Source organism: Sus scrofa, chromosome 12, assembly GCF_000003025.6.
Source record: "Sus scrofa isolate TJ Tabasco breed Duroc chromosome 12, Sscrofa11.1, whole genome shotgun sequence".
Lineage (NCBI taxonomy): Eukaryota > Metazoa > Chordata > Mammalia > Artiodactyla > Suidae > Sus > Sus scrofa.
This window is the reverse complement of record NC_010454.4, coordinates 26,288,818-26,316,275: the sequence shown is the minus strand read 5'-3', so window position 1 is coordinate 26,316,275 and position 27,458 is coordinate 26,288,818. Positions and strand designations below refer to the sequence as shown.

At 56.3% G+C, this 27,458-nt stretch overlaps 2 protein-coding genes across 6 annotated transcripts in view; one reads left to right on the top strand and one right to left on the bottom strand.

Moving 5' to 3' along the window:
* Window positions 728–21,117, top strand: SAMD14 (sterile alpha motif domain containing 14). 2 transcript variants are annotated; one of them, XM_021067146.1, is made up of 10 exons: window positions 728–1,291; window positions 5,814–5,868; window positions 12,926–13,092; window positions 13,841–14,129; window positions 15,143–15,230; window positions 15,320–15,394; window positions 15,502–15,661; window positions 17,238–17,357; window positions 17,446–17,601; window positions 18,644–21,117. In XM_021067146.1, the coding sequence occupies exons 2-10, from the start codon at window positions 5,826–5,828 to the stop codon at window positions 18,797–18,799; spliced, it is 1,254 nt and encodes a 417-aa protein (XP_020922805.1). In that variant the 5' UTR covers window positions 728–1,291; window positions 5,814–5,825; the 3' UTR covers window positions 18,800–21,117. The 2 variants fall into 2 exon arrangements, with proteins under 2 accessions (XP_020922805.1, XP_020922806.1); XM_021067147.1 differs by lacking the exon at window positions 5,814–5,868.
* PDK2 (pyruvate dehydrogenase kinase 2) overlaps window positions 20,489–27,458 on the bottom strand; it is a 21,226-nt gene continuing 14,256 nt past the window's right edge. For all 4 annotated transcript variants that reach the window (XM_021067148.1, XM_021067152.1, XM_021067149.1 and 1 more), the window contains 7 exons: window positions 27,008–27,097; window positions 26,727–26,804; window positions 23,555–23,631; window positions 23,366–23,464; window positions 22,851–22,958; window positions 22,084–22,197; window positions 20,489–21,525 (listed from right to left, as the gene is read on the bottom strand). In XM_021067148.1, coding sequence (XP_020922807.1) covers window positions 21,385–21,525; window positions 22,084–22,197; window positions 22,851–22,958; window positions 23,366–23,464; window positions 23,555–23,631; window positions 26,727–26,804; window positions 27,008–27,097 — 707 coding nt within the window. In that variant the 3' untranslated portion in view covers window positions 20,489–21,384. The remainder of the gene's footprint in view (window positions 21,526–22,083; window positions 22,198–22,850; window positions 22,959–23,365; window positions 23,465–23,554; window positions 23,632–26,726; window positions 26,805–27,007; window positions 27,098–27,458) is intronic.

Sequence of the window (27,458 nt, the reverse complement as noted above, 5' to 3'; positions counted from 1 at the left end):
TCCCAATGGCCTCACGGGGGTGCCCCAGCCTCCAGGCTGCCTTCTCCAAAGGAGCCAAGGGGGTTCTTCCTACCATGCAATCCAGAGTCCTTAGCTCCTCGGCAACTTTCCCCCCTCTGGCTGGTGGGTAAAAGGCAAGCCCCGCCCCCCCACCTCCGAGAGGCCCCTTTCATCTTTCGCTCCTTCCCTCTCCCCCTCCAAGCCCTGCTAGCACTTCTACCCTGCCCTGGCCTGCAGACGTAGCCAACAAACACATCACCTCCTTCCTTGATCACTTCCACATACAGCACCCCCACCCCCACCATCTCAGCCAGGCTGCCTCCAGTGTGTTCTCCCCGCGCGAAGTGTCCTCTGTGACCCGCGGCTGACGGCAGGCTCCTGAGAGCCTCCCCACTCGTCTGAACCCCTGACGAGGCTGCGAGCCCCGACGGTCCGGACCGGGTGGGTTCTGTTTCCCCATGATCCCCTCGGGCTTCGGCGCCCCCGACTGTTCTGTGGATGTCTGGGGAATGGATCCATCAGGAACCCTTACAGGCCTTGCAGAGGAGGCAGAAGCCCGGCGGGGCCGCCTCTCCGGTTGCTCCCACCGGGCCCCCGACTCCCGCTGTTGGAGGAGTGGCAGCAACAAGAATCCCCTCGCCCGGGCCACGGCCGCGGCGCTGGGCCGCCTCCTCCCTCCCTCGTGCTCCCGCCGCCTCCGCCCCTCTGTCCCTCCCACCCTCTCTCCCGTTCTTTGTCTCCCAGGCTCCCGGCCTCCCCGCCACGCGCCCCCGCATCGCCCCTTCCCTGGGGACCCCCGCAGATCCCCGCGGTCGCAGCGCTACGAGCATCCGCCTGCCAGGCGGGGAACCCCGTGTCCAGCAGGGCCTGGCGGGGCGGGGAGGTTTCTCTCTCTCTCTCTCTCTCTCTCTCTCTCTCTCTCTCTCTCTCTCTCTCTCTCACTCACTCACTCACTCACACACACACACACACACACACACGCACACACACGCACGGAGCATCCTCCTGTCAGGTCTTCTGGTCCAGCCCCGCCCGCCGCATCTCCTGCTTCCTGCAAACCTTCTCCTCTGTCGGAACTCCCCCCACCCCACACACACATTCCCTCCGGCTCCAGGAGCCTCTTCGCCGACCCCTACCCCTACTCCCGGGATGGAGAGGATGCAGCCAGCCCGGAGCCCCCCGCGGCCAGGGTGACAGTCCCCCGCCTCGCTCCCGCCTGGCCCCCGCCCCAAGCACCATGGGCCTAAGGGGTTCCCGATGCGCCGGACGCTGAAGATGAAAGATGCTGGAGGTGAGGGACCGGGACCCCAAGGACCCCGAGGTGGACGACGGGGATGCGGAACTGGGGGTCTCTAGGGCTCGCGGTGGGACCCCGAGTGCGGTTGGACGGGGGGGGGCGGGGGAGGTCGACAAGGGCCTTTCTTCCCCTTTCCCTAGGGCCCCCCCCTCACGGGAACTAGGGTGCTGAGCTGTCAGGGGAGGGGGCGGAGATTGGATTTGTGTCCCTAATCCTCTCCCTCTGCCCGCCGCCTGGAGAAATTAATTAAAGAAAAACCAACAACAACCTGGTGTTGGGGGAGGGGGGAGAGCTTAACTCCTTCTTGCCTGGCGGGAATTGGACAGATGGAGTGGACAGAAACTAGCCTCTTGGCCCTGACGGGAGGAACAGGGGGCTGGAAGTGCAGAGGGGGCCCTGTCCTCCACCCGCACCCTAGCACCAGCGGTGCTTGGTACAGGGAATCTCACTCTTGTCCAATGCCCCCAGTGGGCTGGACGGGAGGGGGTCGCCGCCTTTTCTAGCTCCACATGCCTCCCCCTGCCCCAGCCTCCTCTTCTGGCCATCCATCCAGCTGTCCCTGGGCTTTCCCAATTGCACTTCTCTCTTGGGCTCCTTCTTCTCTTCCAGGGGCTCCTTTCCTCTTTCTTGTCCCCCTAGGAGCTGGCTGTCTCCTGCTAGCTGATTCTATTCCTATCCACCCCTCTGCTGGGCTTCACTGAGGGCTGCTGGAGCCCAGTCTCTACTACTGCTTTCCGTGGCCCCTCAGGCGGCTGGGCTGCCCTCCAGCTTCTCCCTTTCTTGCTCTTTCCTCCTCCTCCCTGCAGCTCTGTGGACTGACTCCCCACCAACCTGTCTCTTTCCTGCTCCCCACTCCCTCTCCAGGGCTTGTGCACCCTTTCTTTCTCTTTCTCCTTCCCCTGGGTCCTGGGAAGCTTAGAGTTCCCCTGCCTCCCTTTCTCCTAGACAGGTGCAAGCTTGTCCTTGATCCTCCTCCTGGAATTGGGAAGTTTGGGGAGGAAGGGGTGGCCTGGTGGACTCGGTGTCCAGAGAACAGGTTCATTTTCACCCTGTAGCATTTACTTGGTTTGAGTGTGTGTGCGTGTGTGTGTGTGTGGAAGTGCAGTGATGGGGGAGCGTAAATGGGGGGGGGAGTGTCTAATTTTCCAAGGTTCAGTTTTGGAAGAAGGGGGGCTTGGGTGTGAGGGGCTAGTGACATCCTAATGTCACGCTCCCCAGAGTTCCCCATGAGACAGTGCAGGGAGGGCCTCCCATACACACCCCCAGGGAGTTAGCTGTTGAAGAGAAGGAACCACAACAGTTTGTCCATCTGTCAATCCATCAGAATGGATTGGGCACTGGTGTGACCTCGAAGCTGCAGCCCAGAGGGTACCTGAGAGAGGAGGGCACCCACAAAAGGGTCTCCACTCTGGACAGGGACCTTGTGGGGCCAGTGGGGGAGTTCCCGCTGTGGTGCAGTGGAATCGGGAAGAGTGGCATCTCTGGAGCATGAGGATGCAGGGTGGATCCCCGACCCAGCACAGTGGGTTAAGGATCTGGAGTTGCCAGAGCCGCGGTGTAGGTCGCAACTGCGGCTTGGAACTGATTCCTGACCGGGGAACTTTATATGCTCCAGGGCAGCCAAAAAAGAAAAAAAAAAAAAAAAAAAAAGGAAAAAAGAAAAAGAGCACATGGGATCTCCATTCTCAGGTAGTGTAAGAGAAGAAGCACCACTGTGGCCCTCAGGGAGCCTCCACGCTGATGGGAGAGGCAGTCCTTATCTTCAGAGAGTCCCTAGTGTGATGCAACTGGCCCCTCTCTTCAGGAACCTCTGTCTGATGTGGGGGAGATATGACCCAGGTAGGGAATTAATGAAGTAGGAAAAATGATTAATTTCCTAGTGGTGGGGAAGGGTAAATTTAGAAATTATGTAGACAGGGCATTCCCATTGTGGCTCAGAGGTAACAAAACGAACTAGTATCCATGAGGATGTGGGTTCCATCCCTGACCTCGCTCAGTGGGTTAAAGGATCCTGCGTTGCCATGAGCCGGGGTGAAGTTTGCAGACTCAGCTTGGATCTGGTGTTACTGTGGCTGTGGTATAGGCTGGCAGTTGTAGCTCTGATTCGACCCCTAGCCTGGTAACTTCCATATGCTACACCAGAGCCCCCAAGAAGAAAAAAAAAAAAAAGGCAGGAGGATACTCGAGAGTCCATATCCCTGGCCCCTTCTATTTTTTCTCTTTTTTCTTTTTTTGTATTTTTCTAGGGCCACATCCATGGCATATGGAGGTTCCCAGGCTAGGGGTCTAATTGGAGCTGAAGCCGCCGGCCTACACCAGAGCCACAGCAACGCCAGATCCAAGCCAAGTCTGCAATCTACACCACAGCTCACGGCTACACCAGATCCTTAACCCACTGAGCAAGGCCAGGGAATGAACCTGCAACCTCATGGCTCCTAGTCGGATTTGTTAACCACTGAGCCACGATAGGAACTCCCCTGGCCCCTTCTAATACCTCACTTCCTGCTTTCAGCCTCAAGCATCCATGGAGCCTGAGGTGGAGGTGGTTTTGAAGCTTATCTGGTCCTAGCGTGTATGGATCAGCTCCCCTGCCTTTACTCCTGTCCCTTCTCCCAGCAGCATCCTTTCCTCAAGAGCAGCCTTCACAGCTCTTGGAGGGTCATCACCCAGGATAGAGCTGAAGGGCAGGAGACCGGGGTCAAGGTTGAGTCCTGCCTCTTATCCCCTGCTTCTCAGTTTTCCCATCTGTAAAGTGGGGATATTCAGAATCCCAAGCCTGGCCAGACCGCAGTGAGATGATACCTGTGTACGAACAGAAGGGAGGGTTGGACATGAACCCAGCGGGTATGTGGCTTAGCTTTCTTACACCTGTCAAATGTACAGTCTAATCCAGTGCCCAGCCCTTCTCATGGGGACCCGAGTGTCGGAAGTAACTGGAGATCATGTTCCCAGCCCTGAGAACTGTGTCCCTGCCTCTAAGCATCCTCCCTCCCCGCACCCTCATCTGGTATTCCCCTGCCTCTCTAACACCTAGGCTGTGGCTTAGAGATGCCGCAATCCTTCATCTGCTAGGAAGCAGCGGCATCTATCCCACTTCCCCACCTGCCCTTCCTTCTTTGCTTCCCACAAATAAAACAAAACCAAACCCCTACCCAGCGGTACTTCTCCCCAGAACATACTTGATGCATCATAGAGATCTGGCTGTCCACTGTTCCGCTGCGAGTACGCCTTATACCCTTGTGCATCTGTGAGTCTGTCTAGAACTGTGACAACTGTGAGTTTGTCAAGAACCGTTGCCCTGCTGCTGATGCCAGCTTCCTGAACAGCTCATGTTCAGGAAGGCAGGTGGTGAGCGCACCAGTGATGGGGGTGGGGGGAGGCAGGACTGACTGATGGATGGGTGGATGGTAGAAATTGATGGATGTAAAAATGGGTGAGTGGTTGGATGGGGGTGGATGCTGGATGGGTGGTTGGAGAGATAGATGGTTGGATGGATGATGGATGGGTGAATGAATGGATGGGTGACTAGACAAGTAGAGACATGGACAAGTAGGGAAGCAGGTAGAGGGTGGATGGGAGAACTGGGTTCTGCTTTGGGTTTTGCCATTAACTCGTTATGTGATCTTAGGTCAGTCATTCTCCCATCTATTTCTTTATAAAATGAGAAGATTGGATTTAATAAGCTCCCAGATTTGATGTCAGACAATTTATGGTCAGTAAAAGCTTTTAGAGAGGAGTTCCCGTCATGGTGCGGTGGTTAACGGATCCAACTAGGAACCATGAGGTTGCGGGTTCGCTCCCTGGCCTTGCTCAGTGGGTTGAGGATCTGGCGTTGCCGTGAGCTGTGGTGTGGGTCGCAGACTTGGCTCAGATCCTGTGTTGCTGTGGCTCTGGTGTAGGCGAGTGGCTACAGCTCCAATTAGACCCCTAGCCTGGGAACCTCCATATGCCACGGGAGTGGCTCAAGAAAAGGCAAAAAGACAAAAAAAAAAAAGTTTTTAGGGAATGCTAATGATGGAAAGGCCCTAGACAGTGAAGGGGGGAAGTTCGGTGACATGTGTGGGGGCACTCAGCCCATCAGCTCAGGCCAGGACCGCAGCACTCAGCCTGTGTCTACACCCTGGACTTGCTTCTATCCCTGCCCTTCTGCTTCTGCCTCCTGCCCTGACCCCACAGTCTGGGGAGTGGTTCAGACAACTTCTCTTCCAGGACCCGCAGGAAGAGTTGGAAGGGAAGGGGCCGGAAGGCCAGGAGCAAGCAGCCTGGCCTCCACTAAGCTGAACCTCTTTTTTTTTTTTTTTTTTTTTTTTGGTCCGAACCGCATCTTCGACCTACATCACAGCTCACAGCAATGCCGGATCTTTAACCCACTGAGCAAGGCCAGGGATCGAACCTGCAACCTCATGGTTCCTAGTTGAATTCGTTAACCACTGCGCCACGACGGGAACTCTGTCCACTAAGCTGAACTTCTCATTCATGGTCTTTTTATCTCTCTCTTTCCCCTTGGCCTCTCCAGCTTTCTTGAGTCATGGCTTCTTCAAAGCTCCGAGAACCTGTGGATGAGGTTTTTGGTAAGATCTATTTGGCTCTATCTCTAGCCAAGGCTACTGGGCATTGAGGGAGGGGGAGTCCCTTGGGGACTTCATTTTGTGTGTGTGTGTGTGTGTGTGCGTGCGCGTGCACTGACCTTCCAAGCTGATTCTTTGTCTCCTCTCTCTGAGCAACAATTACAACAACAAAAACAATAATATAAGTGTTCCCACTTATACTGGTGTCGATTGCAGACGCAGCTCAGATCCTGCGTTGCTGAGGCTGTGGCGTAGGCCGGCGGCTGCAGCTCCAATTCAACCCCTAGCCTGGGAACCTCCGTATGCTGCAGGTGCAGGCCTAAAAAGAAAAAAAAAAGTGTTCCCACTTATTAAGTGCTTGCTTTATGCCAGGTACGAGGCTAGCATCCCCATCTCACATGTACTGGATCGTTTCACCCCCACAGTAATGCTAAGAAGTGTGCCCCTTTTGCAGATAATGAGCCTAGGATGCAGAGCACTGAAGTGGCTGGCTTTAAAAATCACACGGAGGAGTTCCCGTCGTGGCTCAGTGGTTGATGAATCCGACTAGGAACCGTGGGGTTGCAGGTTCAATCCCTGGCCCTGCTTAGTGGGTTAAGGATCTGGCGTTGCCGTGAGCTGTGCTGTAGGTCGCAGATGTGGCTCGGATCTGGTGTTGCTGTGGTTGTGGCGTAGGCAGGCAGCTGTAGCTCTGACTCGACCTGGGAACCTCCATATGCCTCGGGTGCGGCCCTAGAAAAAGACAGATTAAAAAAAAAAATCACGTGAAACTAGCCTATCTAGGGTGGATAAACAGTAAGATCCTACTGTACAGCACAGCCGACTATATTCCCTATCCTGAGACAAACAGAATGGAAAAGAAAGTGAGAAAGGATACATACGTGTCTAACTGAGCCACTTTGCTGTACAGCAGAAACTAACACAACATAGGAAATCAACTAGACTTCGATACAGGTTTAAAAATAATAAAAAAATTAAAACAAATAAGGATCCCATGGCAGATGAGTGGCAGGGCTGGGACTCGAACCACAGACTGCCTAAGTCCCTGCCGGCCATCACTGTGCGGTACACCCAAATCCCTCAGCCCAGGTGACACACTTCACCAAGTTTCATAAATACGGGACCTCACCTGCATGGATGCACATGGAAATCAATGCAGAACACACGCTCAGCTTAACTCCCCCAGGCCAGCCCCTCTGTACACACTGGGGTTCATGGACACCGCCCCCCCACCCCACTTACCCCTGCAGTCTTTCTTTTCTGTTGTCATTGTTGGCTTTTTAGGACCACACCCTCCATATATGGAAGTTCCCAGGCTAGGGGTTGAATCAGAGCTGCCGCTGCCAGCCTACGCCACAGCCACAGCAACGCCAGATCCAGGCCGAATCTGTGACCTACCCTGTGTAGCTCATGGCAATGCCTGATCCTGAACCCACTGAGCCCATGAGCGAGGCCAGGGATCGAACCTGCATCCTCATGGATATTAGTCTGGTTCTTTACCGCTGCGGTCTTTCTATTGTGTGGATCAGAGAAAGACCACCAGTAGGGCAGAGCTCCCATCATGCACTGCAGTGGCAAGGCTCTTTCCTAGCTGGATTCGGTGGAGGAGTCAGTGAGCAACAGAACATAGAGCAGAACAGGTGGTGGCAGAAAGCCAGTAAGGGGTGTGTGTAGCCTTCAGGACTCTGAAGCCAGGAGGGGCCTCCAGGTGGGGAGTGCCCCAGGGCCTTCAGCTTGTCTTCCTCTGCCTCCTCTCTAACCTCCCTGCCCTCTGCCCCCCTCCCCTGCTCACTTCATCCCCCGCCCCTGCTGCTGCCAAGAGCCCTGGCCATGCCAGGAACTGCCGCCTCCCAGCTCCTGGGGGAACACTGCTTCCCATCCGGGGCTCCCTGGGGCCCGGGCGTGGAGCCTTTGCCTTGGGAACTCTTCCAGCCTTGAACTGCCTCTGGGCCTCAGACTCTGAGTCTCTGCATCCACACCCAGGCTCAGCCTGACCTCTGGTCTGATGGAGATGAGCTCCCTCTTCTTCGGGCTTTTCAGCCTCCCCTCTTGGCCTGCTCCCAGCCCTTCCTGTTTTCCTTCTCCCTGACCTGCTAGCCAGCCTGCCTGGCCAGGTTTCTGAAGAGAAAGGCAATGAAATATTCATGACTTCCCACTGCTAAGGGCTGGGCTGAGGCCCAGGGAGAGACTAGGTGAGAGGAAGAGGGAAAGAGAGATGGAGGGAGGGATGGAACAAGTGGGGAATGGGTTGCAGTAGAGCAAGGGACTGAAGGGGAGGCTGGCCCCGCCTTGCCTCAAAACCCTCCAGGCCCAGAATTCCTGTTGTGGCGCAGTGGAGATGAATCCGACTAGTATCTATCAGGATGTTGGTTCGATCCCTGGCCTTGCTCAGTGGGTTAAGGATCCAGCGTTGCCATGAGCTGCGGTGTAGCTTGTAGACTCGGCTTGGATCTGGCATTGCTGTGGCTGTGGTGTAGGCCGGCAGCTGTAGCTTCGATTAGATCCCTAGTCCAGGAACTTCCATATGCCGGGGGTGCGGCCCCCAAAAGCAAAAACAAACAAGCCCCTTGGGGGTGCCTTTGCTCCCTAGATCCTCCATAGTAAAATGACTATGGTCTTTTCTTTCTTTCTTTTTTTTTTTTTTTTTTTGGTCTTTTTTTTAGGGCCGCAGGTTCCCAGGCTAGGGGGCGAATCAGAGCTGTAGCCACTGGCCTACACCACTGCCAAGCCACATCAGTGCTGGATCCGAGCCGCATCTTGGACCTACACCACAGCTCACGGCAACACTGGATCCTTAACCCACTGAGCGAGGTCAGGGATCAAACTCGCATCCTCATGGATGCTAGTCAGATTTGTTTCTGCTGATGCACGACGGGAAATCCAAAATGACCATGGTCTTTTTTTTTTTTTTTTGTCGTTTTGCCTTTTCTAGGGCTGCTCCCATGGCATATGGAGGTTCCCAGGCTAGGGGTCTAACCGGAGCTGCAGCTGCCACCCTACGCCAGAGCCACAGCAACGCGGGATCCAAGCTGCATCTTCGACCTACACCACAGCTCACGGCAATGCCAGATCCTTAACCCACTGAGTGAGGCCAGGGATTGAACCCGCATCCTCATGGATGCTAGTCAGATTTGTTTCCGCTGAACCACGATGGGAACTCCAAAATGACCATGGTCTTGATGTGGCCCAGATTCAGGGGCAAAGGGCCTTTCTCCCTGGCACCAGCTGAGCACTTGACAGGTAGGGGGTGGGTCTCAGCTCCCCCCTCCTGGAGCCCTGCCTGCTGTCTTTAACTCCCTCTGCACCTGGGCCAAACCTTCCTCTCCAAATCTCAATTTTCCCACCTGTAAAGTACACATGTGGACTCACAAGTCACTCCCACCTCTGCTGCAGAGGAGGTAGAGCAGGGTTGGTAGTTAGATACTGAGCCTCTGGAGCCAGACTGTCTATAACCCCACCCTGCTCTTTGCCAGCTGCACAGCCTTAGGCGAATCGAGGCTGCCCTGGGGATTCCTTGAGTCTCTTCCTCCTTGGGTTGTGGTTGTGGGAGGTTTGAATGAGCTATAGCACTTAGAACACACACACATGCACACTCCCTCAGACACACACACACACACACACACACACACACTCACACACCAGTCTATGCCTGTTAGAGCAATGAGCAAAAGAGAGAAACATCTGGAGTTCCCGTTGTGGCACAGCAGGAATGAATCTGACTAGGAACCATGAGGTTGCAGGTTCGATCCCTGGCCTTGCTCAGTGGGTTAAGGATCTGGCGTGACTGTGGCGTAGGCTGACAGCTGTAGCTCTGATTGGACCCCTAGCCTGGGAACCCTCCATGTGCCATGGGTGCAGCCTTAAAAAAAAAAAAAAAGAAAATAGAGAAACATCTGCCTTCGTGGAGCTGACATTTGCATGGGTGGAGAGAGACAATAAACTAAGTAAAATATATGGTATGCCAGAGAATGATAAATGATATAGGAAAAACATTTTTTTTTTCAATCTCTGTCCGCCCTCCGGCACATGGAGCTCTGGAGCCAGGGGTCGGATCCGAGCCGCAGCTTTGACCTCGACCGCAGCTGCAGGCAACGCCAGATCTTTAACCCACTGTGCCAGGCCGGAGTCTGGAGGCCTCTTACCCTGTGTCAGATGGAAGTTTTGCGCGGAGGAGAGACACGAGCTGACATGTTTTATCAGGATCACTCTGGCTGCTGTGTTGAAAATAGGCTGTAAGTGAGAAAGGGAGGCAGAGGGAGGACCAGCTGGGAGAATCTGTACGAACTGAGGCAAGAGGTGACGGTGACCTAGAGGGGGGATGCTGTGAGCTCCTCCTCCCCTTCTCTCTCCTCTCTCCTCCTCTTTCTTCCCACATGGACACACGTATGTAAGTGTGTGTACACAGACACATGTAAACAATACTTAATTTTTAAACAATTTTTATTTTCGGCTGCCCCATGGCATATGGAAGTTCCCCAGCCAGGGGTCAAATCCCAGATGGGCAGCTGCAACCTGCACCACAGCTGCAGCAATGCCAGATCCTTTCACCCACTGTGCCTGGAATTGAGCCTTCCTCCTGGCGCTGCAGAGACGCCACTGATCCCATTACACCACAGTGGGAACTCCCAAAAAATACTTTATTGTGAGAAATCAAATATAGAGAGACCAGTACAATGTACTCCATCGTTCACTCAACCCCAGTGACCATCAACTCACGGACCTTTTTTTTTTTTTTTTTTTTTTTTTTGGTTTTTAGAGCCACACTTGTGGCATATGGAGGTTCCCAGGCTAGCGGGTGAATCAGAGCTGTAGCTGTTGTCCTACGCCACAGCCACAGCAACTCGGGATCCAAGCCATGTCTGCAACCTACACCACAGCTCATGGCAACACTGGATCCTTAACCCACTGAGTGAGGCCAGGGCTCGACCTTGTATCCTCATGGATCCTAGTCGGGTTCGTTAACCACTGAGCCATGAAGGGAACTCCCTTATGAACCATCTGGTTTCATCTACATCGTCTTCCACTCTCCACTCCTAGTCTCCTGGATTATTTTGAACCTAGTCCAAAACCTCATGTCATTTCACCATAAATATTTCACTATGTATGTCTACATGCAGTTCGTAAGTAGAGTTAAGAGGAATTGTGGGTGGATCAGTTTCCAGGGTGGGAGGGAGAGGGAGGAGTCAGTCAAGGGTGACTCCAGGGTTTGGCCTGAGCAGCTGGAAGGATGGGGCTGCCATTCACCGAGATGGGCATCTGGGGAGGAGCAGCTTGTGGGTGGGAGTTCAGGAGTCCAAGTTTGACATGTACATTGAAAATGCCGGTTGGATTGGACATCCGAGTGGAGGTGTCAGGAAGGCAGCTGGACACATGAATTACCAACTGGGTCTGGATCTAAGGGGAAGGGAGCTCAGAGGTGTCTGAGAGGGGTGATTGGGTGGACAATGGAGTCTTTCACCGAGCCAGGGGACAGAGAACTAGTTGGAGGCATCGAGGTGGGTTCTTTTTTTTTTTTTTTTTTTTTTTGCTTTTTAGGGCTACACCTGTGGCATATGGAGGTTCCCAGGCTAAGGGTCAAATCAGAGCTGTAGCCACTGGCCTACCCCAGAGCCATAGCAATGCGGGATCTGAGCCGAGTCTTCGACAGCTCATGGCAACGCCTGATCCTTAACCCACTGAGCGAGGCCAGGGATCGAACCCACAACTTCATGGTTCCTAGTCGGATTCATTTCCGCTGAGCCACGACGGGAACTCTGGTGGGTTCTTTTGATAGGTTGAGTTTGAGATGCCTAGGTACTTTTGATGTGGCAGGTTCCCTGGCAGGTGTTGAGGTGCCCAGGTTTGGAATTCAGGGGGAGGCTCAGGGCTGGAAATAGGCTATGGTAGTTCGGCCGCTGGGGTGGCTTAGGGGTGTCTGCAGGCAAGAGAAAGAGGAGCAGGCAAGGCAGGGTGGGTGTGAGTGGTGGGACAGGGGTCCCTGGGATCCAGGGAGCCTGGAGGGGTGAAGAAAGGCTTTAATCCATGCTGAGGTCTGCAAAGAACTTTCTCTGCCTGGAGAATGCAGAGCAAAGGTTGCACTCTCAGGTGGAGCAAATGGAAAGTGAAATTTGGAGCAGCAGGGTTCATGCATGATCCGCTGGGTTTGCCTCCTCTTCCTCCACGTCCTTATCCAGTACCTAGCCCTGGAGCATGGTCCCCAGGATGGGAGAGACAGGCCTCGGGGGTCTGTGGGCCTTCCTCTCTGCCACTGCCACTGGCTTGAGTTGTGGGGCGGGGGGAGTCCCCTCTGTTCCGGTTCAACCGTGAGCCCTCTAGATGCTCAGCAGTGCTGTCTCAGAGTGAGACCCTGAGCACGGCACAGCCAGCCAGTGTCCCCAGTAGGGCTCGTTTCTGCAGCTAGGTGAGCTAGGCTCAAATCCTGGACCAGTGCCCAGCTGCTGGCCTCAGTGAGGAGACGTAACCTCTCTGATCCTCCGTTTGCTCAGCTGTGAAATGTCCCTAATGGCAGTCCCCAGCCCATGGGTGGTTTTGAGTCGGGGAGGTGATGTCGGTACCTTCCTGGTGTGTAGTTGGCACTTCTTCAATGGGAGCCATTACCATCATGCTCTCTTTGGCTTCATCCTCCAGTTCTGTCCTCCACAAACCCGCCCTCCCATGGCCCTGGAGCTGCCTGATCCTGTCCCCCCCCTCCTCCACCTCCTGGCTCCGGCTTCCCTTCCTCCCAGCCTTGCATAGACCGGTTTGGTTTTGCAAACCTCCTTTCTCATTAAACTCCCACCCAGAGCTTAAGACCGCTTTGGGTTTCCTCCTCCAACCCATCCAAGTCCTCCTCTGGGCCCGTGGCAGGTTGCATCGCGCTGCAGCGTGTCCAAGATGACATGTCCAGCTCCCAGGGAGACTGTGAGAGATATGATTTTCCGTCTCATCTGGACGCCCAGTGCCCGGCACTCAGAGACGTTTGCTGAATGTCTGGGTGTGAGGGCAGGTGGCCACTTAAGGTGGTCCTCTGGGCCTGGGGTCCTCATGTGTCTGGTGTCTGTCTCCCTTCGCTGGTTTGCAGACTTGGACTTGGCCGTGCCAGAGACCGTCAGACTGGACAGCAGTTTACACAAAGCCCGGGCCCAACTGCTGGCCAAGGGCCGGAGACACCGGCCCTCCCGCTCCAGACTTCGGGACAGTGCCAGCTCCACAGAGGACGGTGAAGGCTCCGATGGGCCCGGAGGCAAGGTTGGGGCAATCCCCTCAATCATACACAGCACCCCCTTCTTGCCCCTGGAGAATCCCTCCAAACTACTCTTCCAGGGGAAATCACACTCCCTGACTTCTGACATAATCAGGCTAACAAATAATTAGCTGCAGTTCAATTCTGGCTCATTTCATTCTATATATATATATATATATAGATATATATATCTATATATATATATATTTTTTTTTTTTTGTCTTTTTGCCATTTCTTGGGCTGCTCCTGCAGCATATGGAGGTTCCCAGGCTAGGGGTCAAATCGGAGCTGAAGCCGCTGGCCTATGCCAAAGCCACAGCAACGCAGGATCCTAGCCGTGTCTGCAACCTACACCACAGCTCACGGCAATGCCGGATCCTTCACCCCCTGAGCAAGGCCAGGGATCGAACCCACAACCTCATGGTTCCTGGTTAGATTCGTTAACCACTGAGCCACGACGGGACCTCCCCCATTTCATCCTTTCAAGGAAGGCAATTATCCCCATCTTCCAGATGAGGAAACTGAGGCTGAGAGGTTCACTAACAAAACCACGGTTAGTAAACGAAGGAGGTGGGATCCAGCTCCAGCCTGTGTGACTGGAAGACCCATCTCCCACCTCTCGCTGCTCAGACGCCCCTCGGCCCATGGGCACGAGGAAACCCTCCCTCCAGGCCCGGGAAGGACTTAGGGGTCCCGCCACCCCCCCAAGAGGAGAGGAGGAGGGTTGTTGGTGAGCAGCTGCCCCTCCCCCAGGTGACCGACGGCTGCGGGAGCCCCTTGCACAGGTTGCGCTCGCCTCTGCACTCGGGCCCCGGGTCCCCGGCCGGGGGCTCCTTCTGCCTGGAGCCCCCAGGGTTGCGGCGCAGCCTGGACGAGGACGAGCCGCCGCCCTCGCCGCTCGCACGCTACCGGCCCCTGCACAACGCCGCCTCGCACGAGGGCCTGGCCGCCGCCTCGGGCTCGCCGCCCCGCTCAGCGCCCTCGTCCGACAGCTCGCCCAGCTTCGTGCGCCGCCACCCCCGAGCCGAGCCGCACAGCGAAGGTGAGCGGCAGCCCGCGCAGCGCCCCCTGCCGGCAATCAGTCCCGTGGGCCAAGCGCGTGGCGGCGGGATCGGAGGGACAGGGTGGCTGGACGGGACGGTAGAGAGGAAAGACCACGGTTCATTCCCTCCTTTCCCGAGCGTCTTAAGATGTGCCAGACACTGGGGGGCACCCGGGCACACAAAAGAGCACGCAGACGCAGCTTCCGTCCTCTTGGGGCTAGCAGTTTCGAGGAGAAGTAATCAAATAATTTCTTACACTTTAAGGAGGAAGCAATCAAACCATCCCTTAATTAAACGCATAGTTACAAGATGTAATAAGTGCTGGAGTTCCTGTTGTGGCTCAGCGGTATCGAATCCAGCTTAGTATCCATGAAGACGGGGGTTTGATCCCTGACTTCGCTCAGTGGGTTAAGGACCTAGCGTTGCCCTGAGCTGCGATGTAGGTTGCAGAGTGGCTTGGATCTGGCAGTTGCTATGGCTGTGGTGTAGGCCAGCAGCTACAGCTCTGATTGACCCCCAGCCTGGGAACTTCCATATGCGAGGGTGCAGCCCTAAAAAGCCAAACAGAAAAAAGAAAAAGAAAAAGAAAAAAAAAGTAGTGAATGCTATTGAGAAATGGTACACAGGGCAGGAGAGCACATATCGGGGTAAAAGCATCCTGGAAGGCTTCTCTGAGGAAGTGACATGTGAGCCGAGATTGGAAGGCCGGTTACAAGTGGGCTCTGATAAAATTAACAGTAAAGAGTGGTGGTTCCTACGTTTCCAGAGTGGTTTATGGTTTGTGTAAGGCTCCCATAAACATCCAGTTAGGTCCCATGAAATAGGCAGGGTTATTATTCCCATCGTTAAGATGCAGGAAGCTCAGAGAGGTAGTGACTCGTCCTAGGTCACACAGCCAGTGAAGGGCACCAGAGCCAGGCTGCGTGATGCTAAGTCAAGAGAATTTCTACCACCTCACCGGCAGCTGGAGGAGGCAGTCAAAGGCTCTTTCCTTCCTTCTCTTCCTCAAAAGATGACAGCCGGGATGCCAGCCCACCTGAGCCCGCCAGCCCTACCATCGGCCTGGATAAGAAGACGCGCCGCAAGTTCCTGGACCTGGGGTGAGTGGAGAAGGGGGCCAGACCTGAAGGCTTGGGGGAGGGTTAGCACGTGGGTAGCATGGTCCCACTCCTCCTTGCCCTCCCCACAGGGTCACCTTACGCCGAGCATCCACGAGCAAGAGCCGGAAGGAGAAGGGCAGCAATCGCCTGTCCATGGGCAGCAGGTAAGACGTACCCACAGCCCCTCAGCCACAGCTTCTGCTTTTGACTCCCTGTGGGCCTCCTGCCCCAGCCTTGGTGCCCACACCCATGCGGGGTGCTCTCTCCACAGGGAGTCGGTGGAGGGCTCCAGCAGGTCGGGGGGCTCGCCGTTCCTGCCCTTTTCCTGGTTCACAGACAGTGGCAAGGCCTCCGCGTCCTCCGGCAGCACCACCTCCCCAGGCTGTTCCCCCAAACATGAGGGCTTCAGCCCTAAAAAGTCAGCTTCTCAGGTGAGTCCATGGCCATCTGGCCCCCAGACTGGCCCCCAGACTCAGGTGACGTGAGGACACACTTCTCCCTGGCTAGGGCTGGCAGCCAGGCATTCCTGGAGTCCATTTGTCCATCCATGGAACCATTCAGGAATCCATGAATCCATCCAGTCTCTGAGTTCACCCATTCACATGCTGAATGGGTCCTTCATTTTTATTTATTATTATTATTTTTTGTCTTTTAGGGCCACACCGTGGCATATGGAAGTGCCCAGGCTAGGGGTTGAATTGGGGCTACAGCTGCCGGCCTACACCACAGCCATAGCAACTCGGGATCCGAGCCGCGTCTGTGACCTACATCACAGCTCACAGCAATGCCGGATCCTTCATGCACTGAGTGCGGCCAGGGATTGACCCCCCATCCTTGTGGATACTAGACGGATTCGTTTCCACTGCGCCACCACGGGAACTCTGAGTGGGTCCTTCATTGATTCATTCACCGCTGCCTCCATTCAACACACTGAGTGCTAGGATTCCCTAGCACACACCCAGCCTGAGGGCTCCTCCATTCCTGCGAACTCTTCTGCCTGGCTCAGTTCTGGCCCCACGTCCTGCCCCAAAAGCTGGGCTACGTATGCAGTGCGCTGAGGCTTGGGGGAAACAGACAGACAGGACCCCAACTAGCCAGTGCTCTGAAAGCTCACAACCCTGCGGGAGAAGTGGGAGCCAGTCACAGAGCAGCAATGAGCATCTGCTTGGGTTCTCCAGGACTCTACAGTCTATGAAGCTCCCAATGCATGTTTTTGCTTTCCTCTCGCAAAGGCTCAGTTACGGAGGGAGGGCAGGCGTGCCCTCCTCCTCTGTACAAATGAGCAGATGCGAGCCCAGACTCAGGGATTTGCCTGCAGACTCAACTGAACGTGGGTGCCAGGCTCTCTGACCCCCAGCCCTGTGCTGCTTCTGTGATTCTGTTCCTTATGTGCAGCTGGGGTAGAGGAGATCAGAAAACTGGGAATTCAGGGGACCAGCGGTCCCTCCCTTTCTTCCTTCCCTTGTGCTGGGCCCCGGGGACAGCATGGTGAACGGACACAGTCTAGGCTCTCGGGGAGCTCACGGTCCAGTGAGGATGAGGACATGTAATGAGGCATTTATGAGCCAGGGTGCTAGAGGGCCCACCTGCTGACTGGTCCAGTGGGAGACAGTGGGGAGAGGTTCATCCAGAAACTGCGGCAGAGACCAAGGAGAGTTGAAGGGGAAGACACAGCCTGGACAGAACATCGGACTCAGCCTGGAAGAATCCCGGTCAGCTGTCTAGGCAGCGACACTGGTCTGACCGCCTCCACTCCTGCGAACCACCCAGCCTTGCTCGTTCTAGCCCCACATCCTCCCAGGAGGCCTCAGATCCTGATGCCTTGCATGAGTCACCACGCCCTGTGTGCCCGCCCAGTTCCTGGTTCCTGCAACTGCAGCCCTGAGCAACTCCGGGTGCCCGGTCCTGGACGCCAACCCCATCAAGTTTGGGGGTGGTGGACTGGGGGTGACTCCCTTGGGCGTGGAGGTGAGCTTCCTTCTCAGTGGCATGCCCCTTCCTGTCTAGGAATCCACCCTGAGTGATGACTCCACACCCCCGAGCAGCAGCCCCAAGATCCCGAGTGGTCCCCGGCAGGGGGCCAAGTGTTCCTACCCCTACCACACCCTGTCCCAGTCTTCGGATGAGGTAAGCCAGCTCTGACCTCTGACACTGCCCCGGGGTGCGGGCCACAGGCTGTGTCTTCCCCTTCAACTCTCCTTGGTCTCTGCCGCAGTTTCTGGATGAACCTCTCCCCACTGTCTCCCACTGGACCAGTCAGCAGGTGGGCCAGTGGCTGCACAGCCTCAACCTGGAGCAGTATGCCGCGGAGTTTGCTGCACGGCGGGTGGATGGGCCGCAGCTGCTGCAGCTGGATGGAAGCAAACTGAAGGTGGGTCCGAGTGGAAGGGCCACAACCCAGCTGGAGCCTGGGCACCCTCCATAGATTGGGATCCCCTCGACTTGACCTTTCCACTCCCTTTAAGCCCCTGACCGCTGGGCAAGGTCCTTGGCCTGATCTCTGCTCTCTAGCATGGGTTCCCAGGCTCCATGGTATTGTCTGACTCTTGACTCTTTTTTTTTTTTTTTTTTTTTCTTTTTAGGGCCACACCAAAGGCATATGGAAGTTCCCAGGCTAAGGGTCAAATCAGAGCTATAGCCACCAGCCTACACCACAGCCACAGCAGCGCCAGATCTGAGCCATGTCTGCCACCTACACCACAGCTCTAGGCAATGCCGGATCCTTAACCCACTGAGCGAGGTCAGGGATCAAACCTGTGTCCTCATGGATACTAGTCGGGTTCCTTAACCACTGAGCCAGGACGGGAACTCCCATCTTGACTCTTAATTAGTAGCGTCTCCCCTGAGTGTCTCATCTGATTTTTAGTCTTGGAGGCTGGCGATTTTGGGAGGGAAATCAGCAAGGAGTGAGGGGGTGAGGGGAGGCGGTGGCACTCTGGTCTTTGTACTGGGGGGGGGCGGTTTTCTGGCCTGTTTTGCATCCTCTGCTGAGTTGCTTGGGGAAGCAATGGTGAGGAGAGTACCCCAGGAAGCCCCTGGAGTGGGGAGGGGTCCTAGCTATTGTCTAGCTGTGTGACCCTGGGCAGTTCACACCCTCTCTGGGCCTCAGGGGGTCAGGCAGGCAGGGTCATGCCAAAGCTGAAATCCTGAGTGTCGGAGGGGGAGCCCAGGGCAACGGGCAAAGGGCAAAGGGCCGGAACCCGCCACCCTCATCTCTCCAAACCACTCCCATTCCAAATTCTTGCCCTGAGGGTTCTGATCTGGCAGCAGGTCTGGGAGGTGCAGGCTGAGGGCTGGCAGAGCTCCAGAGAGTCCACCTGGGGCAGAGAAACCCAGGGCTTGGGATGGCCAGGCCCGTGGGGGGTAGGGGGCCCTCTGGGGCTCTGCCCCTCACCCTTGGATTCCTCCTCCAGAGCCTGGGGCTCAGCAACTCGCACGACCGGGCACTGGTGAAGCGGAAGCTGAAGGAGCTGGCGGCGGCCGCTGAGAAGGAGCGCAAGGCCCAGGAGAAGGCTGCGCGGCAGCAGGAGAAGCTCCGGCGCAGGGAGCAGGAGGCCAAGAGGAGCTAGGGAGGCTGGGCAGGCACTGGCACCTGGCCCGGGCGGCTGCTGGGCTCAGCGGGCACAGGCCGCCCCGGGAGGCGGGGCCCGGGCACCAGGCTTGGGCTGGCCTGGCCCCATATGCTCTCAGGAGGAACACGCCCTGTCACCCTGTCGTCTGTCTGGACCCAGGTCCCCCAGAAAGGGAGACCCCCAGGGAGAAGGCCCCATAGTAAATCTCACTTCAAGGACCTGTTTGTGGCAGAGCGTTCCTGGGGGAGGTGGCAGATTATGGGCAGAGAGGCCAGGGCTGTAAGGGAGTCTGGGAGCCCAGAGGCCCCAAGTCCTTCTCCTCACCCTCTGCCCTCAGCCCTCGGTGGTCCTGGGGCTTTCCAGAGGCCCTGGGCTCAGAGAGGCAGGCTGAGCATCTCTGCAGGAGCAGGCAGACAGAGCAGTTCCCTTCCAGCTCGCCAAGAGGCCTGTGTGTCGGGCGGGCTCTCTTCTGCTCCGCGGGGAGGCTGGCAGGCGAGGTGACAGGTTGTGCTCAGGGTAGAGCCCCAGTCTGCGGTCCTCAACGGGAGACAGAGCCGAGAAGGCAGTGTGACCAGCTGACGTCATCTTTGCAAGGACTTTAGGAGAAGGACGGGAGGAGGCAGGACAGCTCCTTTTGCCCTGCCCTGCCCTGCGGGTCTCAGTGGGCATGATGCCCTTGCGGGTCTGCCCCTCCCAAGGCCCATTCAAAGCCTGGTCTTTGACCCATGCCCCAAGCTAGGCCCACCTCTGCTGCTCCCTCAGAGGCCACCTGGCCCCCCAGTGAGGACAGAGCAAACTTGGGAGTTGGCGGGGACAGAGGACAGCCCCTACCATGCCTAGGGAGTCCTGAACTGGTGAATCCTCACCCAGCCAGGCCGGGGCAGAATCTGGGAAGTCCCCTGGAAGCGGCTCAATTGGAAAAGGCCCATCAGCCCTCTCCCATCTGTCCTGGTCCCCCGCGGGGCCTCAGTGGGCTCCACAACTGGCAGATGGTACAGGCTCTGGTTCTCTGGGGGCCAGAAAAAGGGGTGGTGCCAGCTCCCTGGGTGGGAGTGGAGTCTCTCTGTCGGCAGGGGTACTGTCCAGCAGCTGGCTAGCTTCTGGAACACTGGCTGGAGGTACTGATGGGGTGGGGGGCTTCTGATCAGATCTCCCCTGACCTCCTCCCATCCGCCTGGAGCAGTGGGCAGGGCCCAGTGCACCCCCACTCCTCTCATTCCAGCTTAGGGGCTGTGGCCTGTGGGGCCATCCCTGTCCCCCGGTCTCAGTCCTTTCTTCTTCTGCTGTCTGTTCTGGGAGAGGGGCTTCAGAGGGGACTGAGCTAGGGGGGCAGCAGCACCATCTCGGGGAAGGTGGAAAGCTCCAGGTCCTTGAAGCCATCAGGAGCTATCCGGGTGCCCACCTGCATGTGAAGGGGGAGGCGGTGCTGTTTATTTCAATAAACATGGATGACGTGCCAGTGACCTTTCTATCTGCCCCGGGGCAGGGTGGGGCTGGGCCCCGAGGGTGGTGGGTGGCCTGGCCGGTCACTTGGATGGCTGCGGCCACTGCTGTACTCGGGGCGAGCACCCAGTCACATCCTGGGCTGGGTGTCTGAGCGCGTCCTGTGTGGGTCACAGGGACTGCGGTCTTTGTGTGTTTCTATGTGTGAGGCTCCCTCCCGCCGGAAAGCAGCTGGGCCACAGACTCATTTGATGTCCTCTTTACTGTGGATGTCACCACTGTCACAGCCACTGGGAGGAGCACACGACTTTAACCCCCTGTGTGCTCAGGGGAAGGGTTGGGTGGGGGGGTGGGCATTCAGGGCTAAAAAACTAGCTATGTACACAGAACATTCTAGGGAGAAAGGTGGCCCAAGCACACGCGTGTCTGGGCACAGTGGGAGTCGGGGTCTGGAGGTCAGGTGGGGACCGTGTGTGGCAGGCAGGTGTGTGCATGTGAGGACATGCAGGGAAGAGCTGGGGCCTCCCGGGGTTCCTGGGCTTTGGGAGTAAGCCCCAGGTGAGAAGCCCCTCCCTTTTAACTTTGACCTTAAACTCAAGAGTGGAAGGCCAGACTGCAGGACTAGGTCCCTGACCAGGGGGGTCCCCTCCCACTACCCCACATCTGGCGGACACCTGGCCCCCTCCTAACACGGACACCAGACCAGGCCCAGGGTACTGGCACAGGCCGGAGGAATAAGGCGAGCAGGGGGTGTCTACTTGGAAAGCCAGGGCTGTGAGTGGCAGTGAGGGGGTCCTAGGACCCTTGGCAGAGAAAGTGGCAGCTCTGGGCTCAGAGAGGAGGACTGCCATGGAAACTTATTTCTGGGATATTCCATCAGGGTGGAGACATCCCCCGATCCTCAGGCATTGCCCACAGAGCTTGGACCCAGGGAGACTACCTAAGGGTCTCCATGGAGACAGAGATTGGCACTTTGGGGCCACCACAGACTGGTCACTGCAGTGATTTCCATAGAGACAGAAGCTGGTCATCAGGGGAGCCTCCCCCTCATCTGGCGGGGAGATGGGGAGGGTCACCGTGGTGGCCGGACCCAGAGACAGCAGTCCCTCTTCTTGGGTGCGGATGAGCGGGGTGGCCCCTTAGCTGACACGGTACGTGGACGTGTTCTTGGGCTCCGTGCTGGGCACACACCAGTCGCCGGCCTCCTGGATGGTCTGGTAGTGGCGCCAGGCTGACTTGTTGTAGACGGGCAGGCGCTCCACTGAGTCCGTGGACAAGGCCTGGAGGGCACCAAGGTCAGCCTCTCCCTTCCCTGCCCCGTGCCTCGGCAGACCACCCTTGTCCCAGGGTGGACTCCGGGGGCCACCGACTGTGGGCCGCATGTCAGCTCAGCCAGGTGCCTGACACTGGCTGGGACAACTAGCCCAGAAAGAGCCATGCAAGGGTCTGTCCCTTCCATGGCTCGCTCCTGCCCGTTCAAAGGAGCAGCTCACTCGAAATGCCAGGGAGGGAGAGGGAGGAGGCTGGGCTGTGTGACCTTGAACAAGAGTCCCCTGAGCTGAATGACAATTTCTCTATGGTTCCCCCTTTTTCCTTCTGAGTCTAACACCTCGAGCCTTCCCAGAACAGGGGTCTTACTCAGGCACCAGGAACTCCCTGAAACTGCCTGTCAACTTCAGAGGGTGTCTGGCAGTTGGGGGAATACAGCTTTGGTTGGATTCTCCATCTGGAATTGCGCAAAGAAACCTAACCATGCGCCAACCCTGCTCCACCTGTCGGCAAACCCCCCTCCCCGGCCCCCACCGTCCCAGCCAGGCTCTGCAGGCGGGGGCTCTCACCTTGAGATAGATGACAGCATCAGTCCCAAAGCCCTCCATGGAGAAGAGCTGCAGGTCCCCCTGGAAGTACTTGGCATAGAGGCGCGAAATGGGGAGTCCATACCCAAAGCCAGCCTGCAAGGGGGCCAGAAGGGAATGCTGCTGGGTGCTAGGCTTCCTGGAGCTGCAGGAACCCGGGGCGGCGGGGGGCGGGGGGGTGGGTGGCGGCAAGTGAGGATGGGGACTGCATGAGCTGGGGCCTTGCAAGGGGACACCCAGAACCGGGAGGGGACACGAAGCGATGGCTCTGCGGCAAGGCGGGGACTGTGGGACGAGGGAGATTGGTCCAGCGGAGGGAGGGAGGCAGGCTGTGGTGGGAAGGACGCTGCGGAGCAGGAAGCAGGGCTCCGGGAGGAGCTCGGCCCTGGTAGCCAGGGCGTCTGGGCAGGTCCCCGGGGGCCCCTCTTAGTCTCAGTTTCCCACACCCAGCCCGGCCTGCTCTGCTGGGAAGGGACAGGGAGGTGCTGGTGAGTTGAACACCGCAACTGAGAGAGACGGTTGCTTGTGCAGAACCGGTGGGCGGGCAGGGGACAGTTGAAGCAAGGTGACAGACACACAGCCACAGCAAAGGAGGGAGGTGACTGATGTCGCACAAGGCCACACAAGAAGGGAGGGACCAGGGGAGGCAGGACGACGAGAGAAGGGGGAAGAGAGTGACAATGTGCTAAGAAGAGACGAGAAGCCATGCTTCGGGAGGTTGCGGGGGAACCAGGGTGAAGCCATCTCACCAGTGGGGTGCCCCCAGTGCCAAGCTGGGGCGTGGGGGCTGTGGAGTACATGTAGCTAAAGAGTCGCTCGATCTTCCTCAAGGGGACACCTCCACCTCGATCACTCATCTGGGGGGAGATGGGACATGTCAGAGGTTCTCCAGCCCCCGATTTTCTCTATACCCCCAGGGTCTTCCCTAAGCCCATCTCCTAGCAGGATGGACACCTCCAACGCCACTGCTCTCTGGCCCCCAAAGTCCAGAGGTCACCTACTTTGCTTTTTTTTTTTTCTAAGAGCCACACCCACAGCACATGGAGGTGCCCAGGCTAGGGGTCCAATCGGAGCTAGAGCTGCCAGCCTATGCCACAGCCACAGCAGCGTGGGATCTGAGCTGTGTCTGCGACCTACACCACAGCTCACAGCAATGCTGGATCCTTAACCCACTGAGCGAGGCCAGGGATCGAACCCGCATCCTCAAGGCTACTAGTCCCGTTCATTGGGCTGGGCCATGAAGGGAACTCTAAGAGTCACATACTTTGATGGAAAGATCTTCCTCGCCCAAGGCCACCATGACCTTGATAGATGGGAGAGTGAGGCTGGATTCATGGCTTTCCACAGTTGCTCGCATGGCGTTCTGTGGAAGGAAAGGGGTAACAGACGAGTGATGGCAGCCCTGCCCTAACTGCTCCCACCCCCCACAAAGGACCAACCCCAGCCTCCTCACCTTGAAGAGTTCAAACAGCATGTGGTAGAGGTGGGAGGGGACATAGACCATGTGAATTGGCTGTTTGGCGTTGGATGCTGCCAGAGAAGTCAAGACCAAAGATCAGGAAATTGTCAAGAGGCCACCACCCAGCAGTCATTCACCAGCATTTAGCACCCAGCACTCACCCACCATCCAGCTATCCATTCATTCAGTGTCCATTCAACCATCTACTATCCATATGATACCCATCCATTACACAACGTCTGTCCACCCATCCATCTATCCGTCCATCCAGTATCCATCCATTCTTCCATCATATTCATTCAATATCCATTCTTCTATCTACCCATCCAGTGTCCACCCAACCATCCAACTGTCCTTCAGTCTGTGCATCTGTTCAAACATTATCTTTTCCATCTATCCATTCATCCATCCATCCTTCCATTCAGCCACTGTTTATCTACCCATCTATCTTCCGTCCACTCAAATAGTATCTATCTATCTATCCATCCATCCATCCATCTATCTCTAGCCTACTAGCATTCACCCGTGTATCAAAATCCCCTGGAGAATTTTTTTACCCCCAGGGAGAGGGGAAGGGGCTGCCCAGATGATTCTGACACCAGCAAGGGAAGGGGAAGGCAGCAGAGATGAGGCAGGTGAACTGGGTAAGTATCTTGGAGGTGAAGGCGCCATTATTTCCCAGGAATCATTCTATCCTCGAGAGTTTCTTGGGTTCAGGGGCTGAGTGTCTTTTTCGGGTGCCTGGCACAGAGCTTTGTATGTAGCAGATGCTCAATAAATGTGCAATGGATCAATGAAGGAAGGAATTTCAGGCCCTGTTCTGGGCAGGGGAGACATAACGTTGAATAAAATTCGGCTCTCCCCTCTTAGAAATTCAGGTCTAGACAGAGGAACGCACAACTGACTTTCACGTTAGCTGCTGTACCCAGAGCTGGGGCTAGGCCCCGGGCTTGACCCTGGGCATCCTGAAGTGGCCTGTCTCTGCCCTTCGGTCTCTGCCCCCACGTAATTCACACAGTGCAGTACAGCGGTACGGCTGGCGGGCAGGCGGTGCCTAGCTTTCCTCTGGGAGGATGGAGGGCTTTTCGGAGGTCCTGGACTGAAGTGGGCCTTAAGGGAAGGTTAGGATGCGGGCAGCGTGATTTGCAGGTACAGAGGCGTAAATACCTCAGGTTTCTGGCACACGGGCTGGGCCAGGGGTGGGGGGTGCTGAGGAGCAGGTGGGAGGAGAGGGGGGCAGAGGTAACTTCTAGGTCCCTGGTCCTCCTCACCCCTATGCTCCTGGCCCCTCCGCCTTCAAGATATATATTCAGTTCGCCGGCTCCTTTCATCTCTGCTGCCTTCCCCTCTCTTGCCTGAATCCTGCAGTGACCTCCTAACTGGCCTTCCTGTTCTCTCTTCTCTCCTGCAACCTCTAAATCTTTATGCATTTATTTCTTAACTTTTTCTTTTTTCTTTTTTTTTTTTTTTTTTTTTTTGCCTTTTCTAGGGCTGCTCCCGCGGCACATGGAGATTCCTAGGCTAGGGGTCTAATTGGAGCTGTAGCCGCCGGCCTACACCAGAGCCATAGCAACATGGAATCCGAGCCACGTCTGCAACCTACACCACAGCTCACGGCAACGCCGGATCCTTCACCCACTGAGCAAGGCCACGGATTGAACCCGAAACCTCATGGTTCCTAGTCGGATTCGTTAACCGCTGCGCCACAACGGGAACTCCTCTAAATCTCTTTAGAATGGACGTTAGATCCTGCCATTGCTGTGCTCTAAACCTTTCAGAGGCTTCTTCCTCCCGCTGCTCTTGAAGTCCCAGCTCCTGTCTGTGGCCCACAGCCCCGCCCATCCCAGCCTCTCTCTCCCACCTTCAGCCTCCCGACCCCACTACGTGGGTCCTTCTGGTCCACCACCACCCCAACCTGTGGTCTTCCTCCTGTGGCTTATTTCCTTTCTTCTTTCAGTAATAGACACCTCCCTCCTGCAAAGCTTTAACTGGCACAGGACTGCCAGCCAGAGACTACATTCCCAGCCTCCCTTGCAGCTGGGAACAGCCAAGAGGCTGACAGAAGTGATGTGTTCACTTATGAGGCCTCATCTTCCACATCGTCTTTCTGTTCTCCAGGCTGGAACTGAGACAGGAGGGTGGTGGCCAGCTTTGACCATTCCGCCCCAGGGGCTGGGAAGAGGGAAACCTCTCTCTCTCTCTCTTTTTTTTTCTTTTTAGGGCTGCATCTGCAGCATATGGAAATTCCCAGGCTAGGGGTCAAATCGGAGCTGCAGCTGCCAGCCTATACCACAACCACAGCCACGTGGGGTGCAAGCTGCACCTGCGCTTTACATCCCAGCTTGGGGCAACGCCGGGTCCTTCACCCACTGAGCAGGGCCAGGGATCGAACCGGCGTCCTCATGGATACTGGTGGGGTTAGTTTTTTCTGAGCCCCCAGGGGAACTCCTAGGAAGCCTCTCTCTTGATTCTAGGAAGGCAGTTCAACTGCTATCCCATCTAATACCCGCTCCCACCCATCCCCGTCATGTTACTTCCTTCCCGTCACTTCCTTCCTTCCCGTCACTTACCGTGATCTGAAATGATCCTGTTTCTTATTGCTTCTGCTTAAAGGTCCCATTCCCCAGCCTCCCCAGAGCCAAAAACATAAGCTCCTTGGCAACGGGGACCTCGCCTGTTGTGGTTACTGCTTAACATTTACCAGATAAAATAATAAGAATAATGAGATGGAGTTCCCGTCGTGGTGCAGTGGTTACGAATCCGACTAGGAACCGTGAGGTTGTGGGTTCGATCCTTGCCCTCGCTCAGTGGGTGAAGGATCTGGCGTTGCCATGAGCTGTGGTGTAGGTCGCAGATGCAGCTGGGATCCCGTGTTGCTGTGGCTCTGGTGTAGGCCCGTGGCTACAGCTCTGATTCGACCCCTAGCCTGGGAACCTTCATATGTTGTGGGAAGCGGCCCTAGAAAAGGCAAAAAGACAAAATAATAATAATAATAATAATAATAATAATAATAATGACACAATAATAGCTCTGCCTCTCCCTCATTCAGATAAGTTTCCTGACTCCCAGCTCACCTTCCTCTCCAATGTCCCCAGCCCTTAGACAGACAGACAGACAGACAGACAGACACACACACACACACACACACACAGCCTTGCTCCCTCACCATTGATCTCCTGGATCTCCAGGTCAGGTGAGGCCATGTAATACTTGTCACACAGAAGCTTGGCCATGTCGTAGGCATCTGCGAGAAGACAGGGGCATTTAGGGAATGGGGTGGCCTCCCCCACCAGGCAGTCCTCTTGGCACCAACACCCGGCATCACCATCATTAAACCCATGGGGATGTGGCCTCCACCCCCTGGGGGATGGGTCACCCTCTGGCCAGGTGAGCTGGCAGGGGTCTCCGGGGCTCCTCTGCGGACCAGGCACCTTGGGGATGGCTTACCTTTCACCACCTCAGAGACGTTGCAGTTGGGGTCAATGCTGCCAATGTGTTTAGGGTGGGCTGGGTTCGTGCTGCCATCAAAGATCAGGGCTGTGGGCAGGAAGGGAGGGTGCTGTGGGTGGGGCTGCAGAGCCTGCCATGGCGCTCTGCTTCCAGCCTCCATTTCTTTTCTTTTTTCTTTTTTAGTCTTTTTGTCTTTTTAGGGCCACGCCTGTGGCATATGGAGGTTCCCAGGCTAGGGGTCTAATTGGAGCTACAGCTGCTGGCCTGCACCACAGCCACAGCCACAGCCACGTGGGATCTGAGTGGCGTCTGCAACCTACACTACGGCTCACGGCAACGCCGGATCCTTAACCCACTGATCGAGGCCAGGGATCGAACCCACGTCTTCGTGGATGCTAGTCGGGTTCATTAACCGCTGAGCCACGATGGGAACTCCCTCTGCCTCCAT

Coding starts and splice junctions, on each gene's coding strand:
- SAMD14 (XM_021067146.1), top strand. CDS start 5,826: ATGGCTTCTTCAAAGCTCCGAGAACCTGTGGATGAGGTTTTTG. Junction 13,093..13,840: donor CCGATGGGCCCGGAGGCAAG/GTTGGGGCAATC, acceptor CCCCTCCCCCAG/GTGACCGACGGCTGCGGGAG. Junction 15,395..15,501: donor CGCCTGTCCATGGGCAGCAG/GTAAGACGTACC, acceptor CTCTCTCCACAG/GGAGTCGGTGGAGGGCTCCA.